At 39.4% G+C, this 12,395-nt stretch overlaps 1 protein-coding gene across 2 annotated transcripts in view; it reads right to left on the bottom strand.

The window, feature by feature from the left end:
- Nucleotides 1-12,395, bottom strand: part of Mfe2 (peroxisomal Multifunctional enzyme type 2) — a 25,826-nt gene extending 13,431 nt beyond the window's left edge. Inside the window, exons 1-6 of one of the 2 annotated variants that reach the window (XM_045753522.2) lie at nt 12,287-12,395; nt 6,876-7,013; nt 6,115-6,267; nt 3,913-4,057; nt 2,609-2,736; nt 2,373-2,489 (exon numbers count right to left, since the gene is read on the bottom strand). In XM_045753522.2, coding sequence (XP_045609478.2) covers nt 2,373-2,489; nt 2,609-2,736; nt 3,913-4,057; nt 6,115-6,267; nt 6,876-7,013; nt 12,287-12,344 — 739 coding nt within the window. In that variant the 5' untranslated portion in view covers nt 12,345-12,395. Of the gene's footprint in view, nt 1-2,372; nt 2,490-2,608; nt 2,737-3,912; nt 4,058-6,114; nt 6,268-6,875; nt 7,014-8,140; nt 8,291-12,286 lie in introns of those variants that run through there. The other variant, XM_045753521.2, reaches the window with a different exon arrangement.

The following is a 12,395-nucleotide window of genomic DNA, read 5'->3' as shown; positions in this document are numbered from 1 at the left end:
TTCTGACCTGAATGAAGTCACTACACATACTAATGCACAAAAACTTGATACAAAAGGGATGCAAGGCAAAAAGGGAGGGAATGGGAACCACCAAATGATTTGCTTATAAAGGAACCTTTTAAATTTATTCAAAGCCATATTTCTGAACCTCTTCCTGAACTTCTGAAATACACCTGAACCTATTTCCTGAACTTCTGAAATACACAAATCCTCCTTAACCCTTAACATGCTCGGGGTCTAATATCCTGCCATCCCGACAGGCGCATGTCATTTTGAAAAAAAAAAAAATTATTTTTTCTTTCTAACCTGTTAATTTGTGTTTACTGATCACGGGAAAAATAATAAAAAAATCGTAAGTGGCATATATTGCCCGCTATAGGGCGGGGAAGTCTGGCAAATTATAGGCGCTGACTCAGCGTGCGTCCCAGGCGGTCTGTTGCTCGCAAGCTGTCAGGCCAGAGTTGCCACAAAGAGATAATTACCGAATTATTTCAATGTCTCTGATTGATTTTTCATACTTTTTTTGCTGTAATATTATTCAATAGTGTGTAGTTTGATATATTTATATAATAAAATGAGTGAATCGTTGGTGTACTAAAAAATATGGTGTGCATATTGTTGATTCAATTATGTTCATCAATCAGTGAACAAATACTTTGTCGGTTATTACACTATAAGCACAGGTTATATATAAGTATTTGCATGTTTTGTTCACTATAACGAACCACTAAGTAGCTATTATGAGTCAAAAAGTAATGAGGAGTGACCGCCGTGTACCAGCCAGCCACTCCCGCCCTCCCTCCAGTCATCTGACTCACCCTCATTCTCCTCCCACAATAATGTTTTTGCTATAATTCACTATATACAGACGTTATATATAAGTATCTACATGTTTTGTTCACCATAACTGTACATCTAAGCTTGTATGGTGAGTAAAGGCACAGAGATGTGGCTACTCACACAGTCAGCTGATCGGCGGCCGCCCTCAAGGCCAGACGCACTAATATTTCTCCTCCAACAACACTGTGTGGTGTTATTACGCTATATACACACATTATATATAAATATCTACCTGTTTTATTCATCATACTTGTACAAATAAACTGGTATGGTGCCCAAAGACCATCGTGGTAACCAGTAAACAACACCGTCGTCTGCACGGTGGTGTCGTGCAGACAACGCCACCGCTCTCACCAAAATGGCGGCTCCAAACCTTCTCTTGCTGTTCATACCCTCTATACGCACATTATATATAAGTATCTACATTTGTGTTCACCATAGCGAACCACTAAGCTGGTATGGTGAGTGCAGTCAATAAAAGGTGGCCACACACAGTCAAAAGACATCGCCACCACCCTCCCTCCCACAGCATTACACCTCCTTCCATGGCGCACAGCGCTAAATATCACCACAATCCTGCTATTATCAGAACCCTGGTCAGTTTTATCACAGTCAAGGGTCTTCTGTAATAATATCATCGCTACATAATAGCATGAACAAGTATAATTTGGCATTTTTAGGCAATGCTGTGGTCACAAGCTGAACAGCAGTGCTGTTAGCTCATGCTGCGTGCGTCAGGCTTGGTTGCTCATTCAATACTGAGGCCAATAACACCCGGGAGTTTGGCCCACGATTTTTTTTTAAAATGGCGTCTGTTTAAAAGAGCCCTGATGAAGGTGTGGTGAACCCCGTGTATCCGCGGGCTGTTTAAATCTTGCGTAGTACTCCAACACATCATATGACGTGATGCGCAGTTTACTGGTACAACGTCCAGCACGTCATATGACGTGATGCGCACTTTAAGGGTTAAACATATGACTGTAGAAACCAACCATAATATCAAAGGAAAGGGGAAAAAGACTCTCAACCACAGGAAAATATGTACCTTGGTTCAGGTGATTAAGTGGTTCCAGTGCCAGAATGTTGATAAAATCCTGACTATAAAATCCAATTCTACATACACAGCAGATCCTACTTTTTGATTGCTCCCTAATATGATAACACAAAGAAAAATGGGTTATTCTTCAATTCAAAATTGAGTACCCTGACTTCCCATTCTTTCTTCACTTGATATTGCTTCACACAACCACTGAGATATTTACATGATCATATATGCACTATATATTATAATTTCCTCATCTACTTATAAAAAGTAATTTTTTTTTACAATAGCCAGTGAAGGATGTAATATATTGCACAACGACTTTGCAAAATTTAGTTCAGTGTGATACGCCAGTCACACTAACTACAATGAGCTGTTAATAAGAACAAATAAAAAAACACTTGCTATAATATACATACTAAAATTGCAGCATAGCATGCCAATATACACAACAGCACAGCATACATAAGTATATGTATGAAATACTTACACTTCCCAAACCAACCACCTGCAGCCTTAAATAGTCCACCACTGTCTTCACAGTCTTCATGGCACAACCACAACACCAGTGGAGCCACAAGTTCTGGCTTAAATTCCTCATACATTTCTGATAAAAGAATGCAACTTCAGATTTAGTAATTCTGTACCATTACAAAATCTATATAGTTAAGATGGATAAATTGAATTATGTCATTACAGTATCAGCCAGAGATTTCAGCAACTAACCTGGAGGTAAAATGCCCTCTGTCATGCGAGTGCCGCTCACGGGTGTAATGGCGTTGCAGCGGATATTGTATTTATATCCTTCAATGGCCACAGTATTGCTAAGGCCCAATAATCCTAGTTTGGCAGCACTGGAAATAAAAAATAATAATTCATGTTTCTCAAGAGGTCTTCAAAATGATTATCGTAACGGATCGTTAATGTAGTACTAGTATGTAGTACAGTAGTATAAAAGTAATGTTAGAGAATCAAACTTTTGGCCAGTGGTCCACTAATCCAGCATACTACCAACCACTTTACAAACAAATACTGAAACCAATTGAGCTACTAACCAGTAGTAGGAAAGGTGCATTACTGATAGTCATACCTTACTCACCTTTTAGTCACTGCTATTGCAAGCACATTTACTCGAGTTTACCTGAGAACCACTAACTAGTGGCCTCGACGAGGACAGGAAGCCGGCAGCTTGTCGAATGTTCCCTCACCCCATTTCCCCTCCTGATCTTTTCCAGCTGTACTTTAAAACCCCAACAGAGTTTTAGCATTAACGGCTTTGGCGATTCCATGGGTTAATATCCCTGTGGGTGAAAAAGCATCTCCTGTTCTCAGTCCTACATTGAGGCTTGTTGAGCTTGAAACCGTTGCTTCTTGTTTGTGTTACACCTGATCTTTAAAAGAAATTTTCCGGATCAACATCCTCCAACTTGTTCAGTATTTTATCGTTTCAATAAGATCTGGCCTGTCATGCCTGGTTTGTAGTATTGTTAGCCCTGTGATGCTCGACCATAAAAGATACGCAAGTTGACTTGGCTCTGGAATGATTTTTGTTGTCCAACATTGCACTTTCCAAGAGGAATTTGCACTTTATCCACGGAGCAATAAACCTCTGGAATCACCTACTTGCCATGTCTGCACTACAGTTCAAATTACAACTGGAATTAATCCTCAGAAATAATAGGGGGACCTTTGATGGCTTTCTATTCTCATCAAGGCCGGTAGAGATGGTAGTCTTCAGGTAGCTCAAGTCAATACACATGTTTGTGCATGCCAGGTAATTTAGTACTTTCTATTTGCTTTAAGCACTGCTAGTTTACATAGAACATTTTATTCTGGTTGCTCATTGTTGCATTTTTGGAGGCACAATCATAATAGATACCTTCTTAATATACATTCTCTTATCACTGTCACAAATGAAAAATCAAATATCAAAACCATTAACACTTGCATGTAATTACTGAAGTATTGAGCTATATTTTATATACTTGCCATTAAGTACAATTAGGTTAGTTTGTTTACTAATACTGTACCTGTAATTAGCCTGGCCAAAGTTGCCATAGACTCCAGATGTTGAGGCAGTCATGATGATGCGACCATATTTCTGCTGCTTCATGATTGGAAATGCAGCCCTTGTGACCATGAACGCTCCTCGCAGATGTACACGATGAACCAAATCTACAAAAAATATATAATATGACAATTCAATACCTGAATTTACCCGCGACATCTCAAGTCTAACACACTAGTGGATTCGACAAGGACAGGAAGCTAGCGGCTTGTCAAAGGTACCCCCCATTTGCCCTGGTGATTTTTTCCAGGTGGATTTTAAAGCTTAGAGTTTTGGTATTTACAGCTTTGGCAGCTAGGCATTTCCATGGGTTTATAACCCTTTAGGTGAAAAAGCATCGCCTGTTTCTAGTCCTCCATTGCAACTTGTTGCTCCTTGTTTATGTTACATCTGACCTTTTGAAGAAATTGTCTAGATCAAGATTCTCCAAATTGTTCAGTATTTAAAAATTTCAATGAGATCTGCCCTGTCATGCCTGATTTGCAGCGTCATTAGCCCTGTGGCCCCCTCAACTATTCCTGGTACGATTCCTGATCTACTGAAGACAGTATTAAATAATTATAGTCACCAAATGAATGCAAGGAAAACAATTTTGCAACGTAGTTATGTTTTCAGGTGGCTTTTTTAATCATCAATGCTTTCAGTTAAAAAAAAAGATAAACTGTGTTATGAACCCCCCCCCCCCCCAGGTAGCCTCATGAGGTAGTACTCATGACAAATAGGCCAGATTTGGGCCATTTCCCCAAGTAAGGTAATGTTGAACCCCTTCTCCATATGCAAGAAAATTTCAGGGTGATGTTCCAGTGTGCTCTCCATTATTGATCGATTGACGACAGCAGCAGCGAGTAGTAGTTATAGTAATTATCTTATTTTATCAGGAGGTGGGGGGTCTCTGATGATTAGAAGATAAATAGGAAAATCCCTCCCCTGATAACTGTTTCAGGGTGTCTAGGGTATGGCTAAGGTTATACAAGTTTCAAAACACTTTACATTTGATTTATGGCCAAAAAATCCTTTTATATGCAAATGTGCACAAAAAATTTACCCACATCACTGTAGACAACATTGTGATTAACTAAAAACATAAATAAATTTGTGAATTGTAAAATGTTTTGGGGTCTTTTTTGTCAATTGTAATTATATGGACTAGAAAAAAAAGGGGGGAAGGGGAGGAAATAAAACTGGTTTGAAAGTACAGTACACAAATGGTCAAGTGCCAGCTGATAAAATATAAAAAAAAGCTATGAGATGTTACCTATCTTATCTCTAAGGATACCTTGACTTATCTCCCACAAGCACTTAGCATTTCTAATGATTTCCAATAACTTGTTCACCAAATAATGCTTATTGTACTGTATTTAAAAAAAAAATTCTATGTGTGTCTAGTGTTGCATTATTATTCTACTGCTAATACTGTACTGCATACAATGGAGTCTTGCTTAAATGAACCAATTTGTACTGGACCAGTCAACTGCAAAAGAATTTCTATTGTATCCAACATTTGCTATTGTGCTAGTGTATACAGATTAGAACTAGGCTTTTCTTAGTGCAAACAATAAAACATTTTTCAACATTGTAATTCCAAAGTAACTAAAAAAAAATCCATTTAATTTTTTTCTGCAAAATGATCATGGTACTGTACAACATATCAGTAGTTCTCATAAACTAGAAATTTTAATGTTATATCTCATTGCAACCAATCACAATGTTCAAAATCACATTAAATTCTTCTGTTGCATTTGCACTTCCAGCTAATTGGGTTCTGTTAACAGTTTGCGGGGTCCGGCCTCTCCATGCATTCCCAACTGTAAGTATTCTGGGCTCCTCGAGTAGCCCAAGGGAACGCTCAGCGATGAGAAAAATTATTACAATCATTTTACGTTTCTCAGTTATTTGTTGGGTTATAACAATAAATTTGGTGTCAAAATGTTCGCAGATGAACAGACAAAGAGAAGTCTAGAGAACAGATGTAAAAACTAAAGTACTGTACTTATACCTGTAGTAGATGAAAAATACATGAAATATTGTTTTATGTACAGTATAACATTTTACATAAAACTCATAGTTGGTTATTGCAATTCTTGAACAAGTCACTACTCACTAAACTTCTATAAAACTTTTGTAAAGCAAAATATAAAAGCCATAGCAACTTGGTTGGTCTTACCCCAATCTGTGTCAGAGATACGAGCGAAGGATCTATCCCTCAAGATGCCAGCATTATTCACCAGGATGTCCACACGGCCAAAATTATCTAGTGCAGTTTTAACAATATTTGCTCCATCCTCTACTGAATCATAGTTGGCTACAGCTGTGCCTCCTGTTAACATATATTATACCTGTACTGTAGTTAAAGCTTTCCTATTAAAAAATATTATACTGTGAGCACATTTCACAATTTATCATCAAAATTTATTGTAATGATAAATATGATACCAATATATGACTATAATCTCTATCTTTAATTCATATTCATGTTACAGTACTTCAAAATACTATACAAGACAGATAAAGAGCAATGGAACAAAAAGTGTTTTGGTTCAAATATATGCACTGAAATTAATCTTTGTTTTCACAAAAAGTTTACTTAATTTGCGAAGTGAAACAGACAGTATGTTTATACATAATGAAGTGAAATAAAATGGCTTAATCTTCTCTAAACTACCAATCCAAAACATAGTTATTAGATAATATTGTTTAATCAAATATATATACAGAATGGAACAAATGAAAAGTGCATTTTGCTGTACATCTAGAACAGTTTAGCAAAATGCATTACATATTAAATACAGACATTATATTCAGATAGTGATACATATTTAAACAATACACACTAACATATAAAAGCTAAATCCCAATAATGTAATCTCAAGGTGATAGAGCATTTTCTTACAAGACAGTACAATTTAAGATTAGCACACCACTAACCTGCACTGCGTATCTCCTCCACAACCTTGTCTGCAGCGCTCGAGCTCTTGCCTTGCCCTTTTGTGTCGCCACCCAAGTCATTCACAACCACCTTAGCACCACGAGACCCAAACATGAGAGCATAGGCACGGCCAAGACCTTTACAAATGAAAAATTATGTACTATACTGTATATAGAAAGTTGGAAAAGATGCACATACTCTATACAAATTACATTAAAATATATATTCCCTATTTATAGTAACAACAGAGATGCAGTATATTTTATCTTAAATAATGAACTGTATTTTTAATATTTCCAATGGCTTTTACTTTAATTATTTATATTTTTGGGCAGATCATTTATCCTAATGTTCCCCGGAATACGACATGCCAAATCGTTTAACAACGAGGTAACCATTCACTTCTGGGTGAGCAGAGGCTACGGTTAAGGATTGGTGTCCAGTCAATCCACCACGGCCAGGATTAAGAACCTAGGCCAAAAGCGCTCATGAAGTGCCACGTGAATGTTTTACCACTGCGCCACAGAGATGTGGTACAGTTCTTAGCCATCTAAGATGGCTACATTAAATTATCACACTTTCTGATAAACTCTTGGAAAGATTTTATGCCACAGTTCACTTCAAATGCAGCTGATCATGGTACTACCATACTTAAGTGGTGTCTTACAAGATGGGAATAAAAATATAGGTTATGGGGCTGTACACAGCTGAGTGAATATGGAGGGTTAACTATAGTACACTACGGTACGGTACTGTCCAAAACAGTACGATACGGTACACGACGGTACGGTGTGGTACGGTACACGACGGTACGGTACGGTGCAGTACGGTACAGTGCAGTACAGTACAGTGGTGCGGTACGATACACGAGGGTACCGTCCGTCGTGTACGGTACCGTCGTGTACGGCACGATACACGAGGGTACCGTACGTCGTGTACCGTACCGTCGTGTACGGTACACGACGTACGGATTCCCCATCGTACGACGGTACGACGAGGAACATATATTGGGAGAGTAAGGAACATATATTGGGAGAGTAAGGAACATATATTGGGGGAGTAAGGCACATATATTGGGGGAGTGAAGTACATATATTGGGGGAGTGGGCAGCACAAGATACAGTGCGAGTTTGAAGCGATATCAATCACGATGACACTCCAAAACCTCGGCTGGGTTCGAGGGGTTTAAACTGACCGGAGACTAATACAGTTTTTGCTGAAATGCTCTGTGTAACTTTATTATATCATACAATGAATAACTTACCGCCCCCAGCTCCCGTGACTATAGCCACTCGACCATCAAAGCGGAGCGGAGCCGTCATCCTGCCAGCTTCACTGTCGTCAGCACACAGATGGTGGTGGACGGCCACTACTGCATCTCCCACCCCCCCGCCAGCCCATGGAAACAACATCCCACTCCCACCCCCTTTAAACTTCACCTAACCCCCCATGAAAATCCCCCCACAAACATCCTCCCACCCCCTAGAACTTCACCCACGTCACTCAAATATCCTCCCCTCTACACATAAACTTCCCCAGACGCCTAATAAACCCCCACACCTAGGCGCACACCTGCCCCACACCTGCCCGAAACGCTTTGCGTAATAGTGGCTTTAGGCATTGTATGTACTAGCTCTATCTATAAAGCCAACAAACTTTGTAAAATCTCTTTATGTATGTACCTTTACCTAAATAAAAATTATTATTATTATTATAATTATTATTATTAAGATTAAGCCACCCAAGAGGTGGCACGGGCATGAATAGCCCGTAAGTGGTGGCCCTTTTGAGCCATTACCAGTATCAAAAGATGATACTGGAGATCTGTGGAGGCGCAACTGCACCCTGCGTGACGGGAGATGTCTCCCGGACCAAGTGGTGACGAAATGGTGACACCTAGGCGTCTGTAATCCTCTTATATAGGATAGGATAGCGGCACACTTTGTTGGGCATTTTTCCTCTCACCTAATGCCTCTGTTCACCTAGTAGTACATAGGTATACCCAGGAGTTGGCTTGTTGTAGGGGTTGAATCCTGGGAAGGGTCTGTAATTCAACCCTGGGGGAGGGTAAAACTCAATTTAATCCTAACATGTATATATGCATGTTATATTTATTTAATTATATACACTGGTTTCCTGTCTTCCGACACAATTAATTATTGTTATTATATTAATTGTCTGTCTTTGCAAAGTTGGAGGCCAGGCACTTAATTAGGGCTAGCCACACCTAAATTTGTGGTGGAAATGGTCTGGGATACGGATTCCGTACCCCAGATCGGAATGGACATGGACTGGCCGGAGGTAGGGCGAAAATAAATGTTTTAGCTTTTTTTAAATGAAATCGTGATTTTAAATGTGGTGTTCAAAATACGTAGAGTTTATCGCTAAATGTTTCGTAACATAGACTGCCCAGTTATCAGACCCGTTGGCATTAGATACCTGGAGCTTTGTAATTACTGTATTCACTCTCGTGTTCTTGAAGATATCCTCATAATGCACCCAAAATTTGCCAGTACAGCTACTACTGAACATATGGACCTGTATGACTAACCATCCTGCGAGATAGAGACTTAATTCTAGTATCACTGTTACCTTATTCATTCTTGTGTTCATGATGTTATCCTTTTAATGCACCCAGAGTCTGCCAGTACAGACTACTTATCACATGCCTTTGTATGATTAACCATCCTGTGTGATGGGGATTTTAGCATCACGTAGTTAGCTTTTTGGCACTGTACTTCCCTTCATGTAGCCTACAGTAGCTGCACAAATGCAGATGTACCTAGATGTGTTAATAAAAAATATATATATACTGGAGTAGGAAGATAATTGCAGTGATAACATTGCACCCAAACGGCAAGATTAAGGCAAAGCGTCTGGGAATCACCAGAACGAGAGTCCAAGTCACTGCCACAAAAGGATTTTCAGAGACAAGATAGATAGATACATTGATGGATAAATACCATCAATGATATGTAAGAGTGCCTCCCATATTAATAATTATAATAATAATAATTTTTTGCAAGAAAGTACATTTGGTTGGTGATATTAGATAAGATTGGTATTTTCACATTCATGCAAAGCCTCCAACACGCATAGCGTTACGGGCCCCATGCCCTTGCACCACCCACAGCTCTGCTATTCAACAAATGTCTTGAGTGTCAAACTTTCCCTAATATCTTTAAAAAAAAAGCGCGAGTAACGCCAGTTCACAAAGCAGGCGATACGGCAGTCATAAACAATTACAGACCAATATCAAATCTACCTATATTATCAAAAATAGTTGAAAAAATTATTTGCAAACAGCTCTTCTCATATCTCGTAAAATTCCTCAACCTAAGTCCCTGCCAGTTTGGCTTCCGCTCCCAAAGGCTACCAACGATGTGGTAGGCATCGTGGTAGGCAATGTGGGGCCTCGTAGCCTGGTGGATAGCGCGCAGGACTCGTAATTCTGTGGCGCGGGTTCGATTCCCGCACGAGGCAGAAACAAATGGGCAAAGTTTCTTTCACCCTAAGTGCCCCTGTTACCTAGCAGTAAATAGGTACCTGGGAGTTAGTCAGCTGTCACGGGCTGCTTCCTGGGGGGTGTGTGTGTGTGGTGTGGAGAGAAAAAAAAAAAAAAAAAAGTAGTTAGTAAACAGTTGATTGCGGGCCGAAAGAGCAAAGCTCAACCCCCGCAAAAACACAACTAGTAAACAACTAGTAAACACAACGATTCAATTATTAGTCTGCTTGATATAATCTACACAGCCCTTGACAAAAATGATTTTCCAATTGAACTCTTCATTGACCTGAGAAAGGCCTTTGATACTGCTAATTATAACTACTTACCCAAACTTCACCATTATGGAATCTGAGGCCATGCCATAAACTATATTCAATCCTATCTTACAGACACTAATATGAAGCCATCAATGATACAACTTTCCCCACTCTACCATTAACCGTAGGAGTTCCACAGGGCAGCATCCTAGGACCTCTCTTTTTTCTTTTATACATCAATGATCTGCTTAATGTCTTTAACATTCTTAAACCCTATACTATTTGCTGACGATAATACCTTTGGCATGGAGACCTCATCTTCAGAAAGACATAGCTGCTCTGGAGAAGGTGCAACACCGGGCAACAAAAATCATACCAGAGCTTAGTTACCTCTCGTATCAGGGACGGCTGAGGGCCACTGTGCTAAAAACACTGCAAACCATGACATGATTTGACAATTTCATGCAAAAGATCAGATGTAATACGAACGAGGAGCAACGGGTTCAAGCTCAACAAGCCACAATGTAGGACATAAAACAGGAGATGCTTTTTCACCCATAGGGTTGTAAACCTGTGGAACCGCTTACCTACCGAAGCAGTAAACGCCAAAACTCTGCTGGATTTTAAAATACAGCTAGAAAAGATTATCAGGGCAAATGGGGGAACCTTTGACAAGCCTCCGGCTTCCTGTCGTCATCGAGGCCACTAGTATTAATGGCCCTCAGGTAAATTCGGGTAAAATCAACTCAGACCCCCCAACCAACACACACACTAAATAATGTTCTAAATAACTAGTTAATAAAAAGTCCACTCATGGATGTCAACCAACAAGCTCACACTAAACAGAAAAAACCTACATTTTTTTTATTTGGAAGAATATCAACAAATGCAATTCAGCTTCTGATAGACAATGTTAACATTAGCAATACAAATTATGGAACGTTCCTTGGCCTATATATAGAAAAATATTTTTTTTCCCCTCTTCGACTTGTCTCCAGTTTCTAATTCAAGATTTCTGCATCCTCGCATCGCTTGAACCTGTGGAAGTGGGAAGTGAGTTCCATAGACCATGTCCCTTTATTTGTATAGTGTGTTTACACAGATTTAGTTTGACTCTGGGAATATCAAAGAGATATTTATTTCTGGTGTGGTGATTATGGGTTCTATTACATCTGTCAACGATGAGTTTCAGATCAGGATTTGTATTTACGAAGGTTTTGTACATGTAAATGGCACAAGAGAATGTGTGGAGTGAATATATGTTTAGCATGTTTAGGGATTTAAACAGGGGGGCTGAGTGTTGTCTGAAAGCAGAGTTTGTTATTGTTCTGACAGCAGATTTTTGCTGAGTGATGATGGGATTGAGGTAATTTGTAGTGGTTGATACACAGATTATATAAAAAAAAAATGAAGAACATTATTAGATACATTGTAGTAAAATTTGAGGATTATTAATAGGTACATTGTAGCAAAATTTGCATTAAACATAAGTATGATACAAGTTGATAGAAGTGATTGCAATGGTGAGGTTGCATGTCTTAGACACAAATAATGGGGGAGTGGGTAGCGCAAGATAATAGTTCATTGAGTCGGGGGGACAGGAAGCCAGGGTGTATTCATATACGTTTTAGCTTTTTTTAAAACTTACCGCCCCCAGCTCCCGTGACTATGGCCACACGACCACCAAAGCGGAGCGGAGCCGTCATCCTGCCAGCTTCACTGTCCTCAGTACACTGATAGTGGTGGACGGCCACTGC

This window comes from Procambarus clarkii, chromosome 29 (genome assembly GCF_040958095.1).
Source record: "Procambarus clarkii isolate CNS0578487 chromosome 29, FALCON_Pclarkii_2.0, whole genome shotgun sequence".
NCBI classification, from domain to species: Eukaryota; Metazoa; Arthropoda; class Malacostraca; order Decapoda; family Cambaridae; genus Procambarus; species Procambarus clarkii.
Note: the sequence above shows the minus strand (reverse complement) of the source record. Positions and strands in the feature narration are given on the sequence as shown.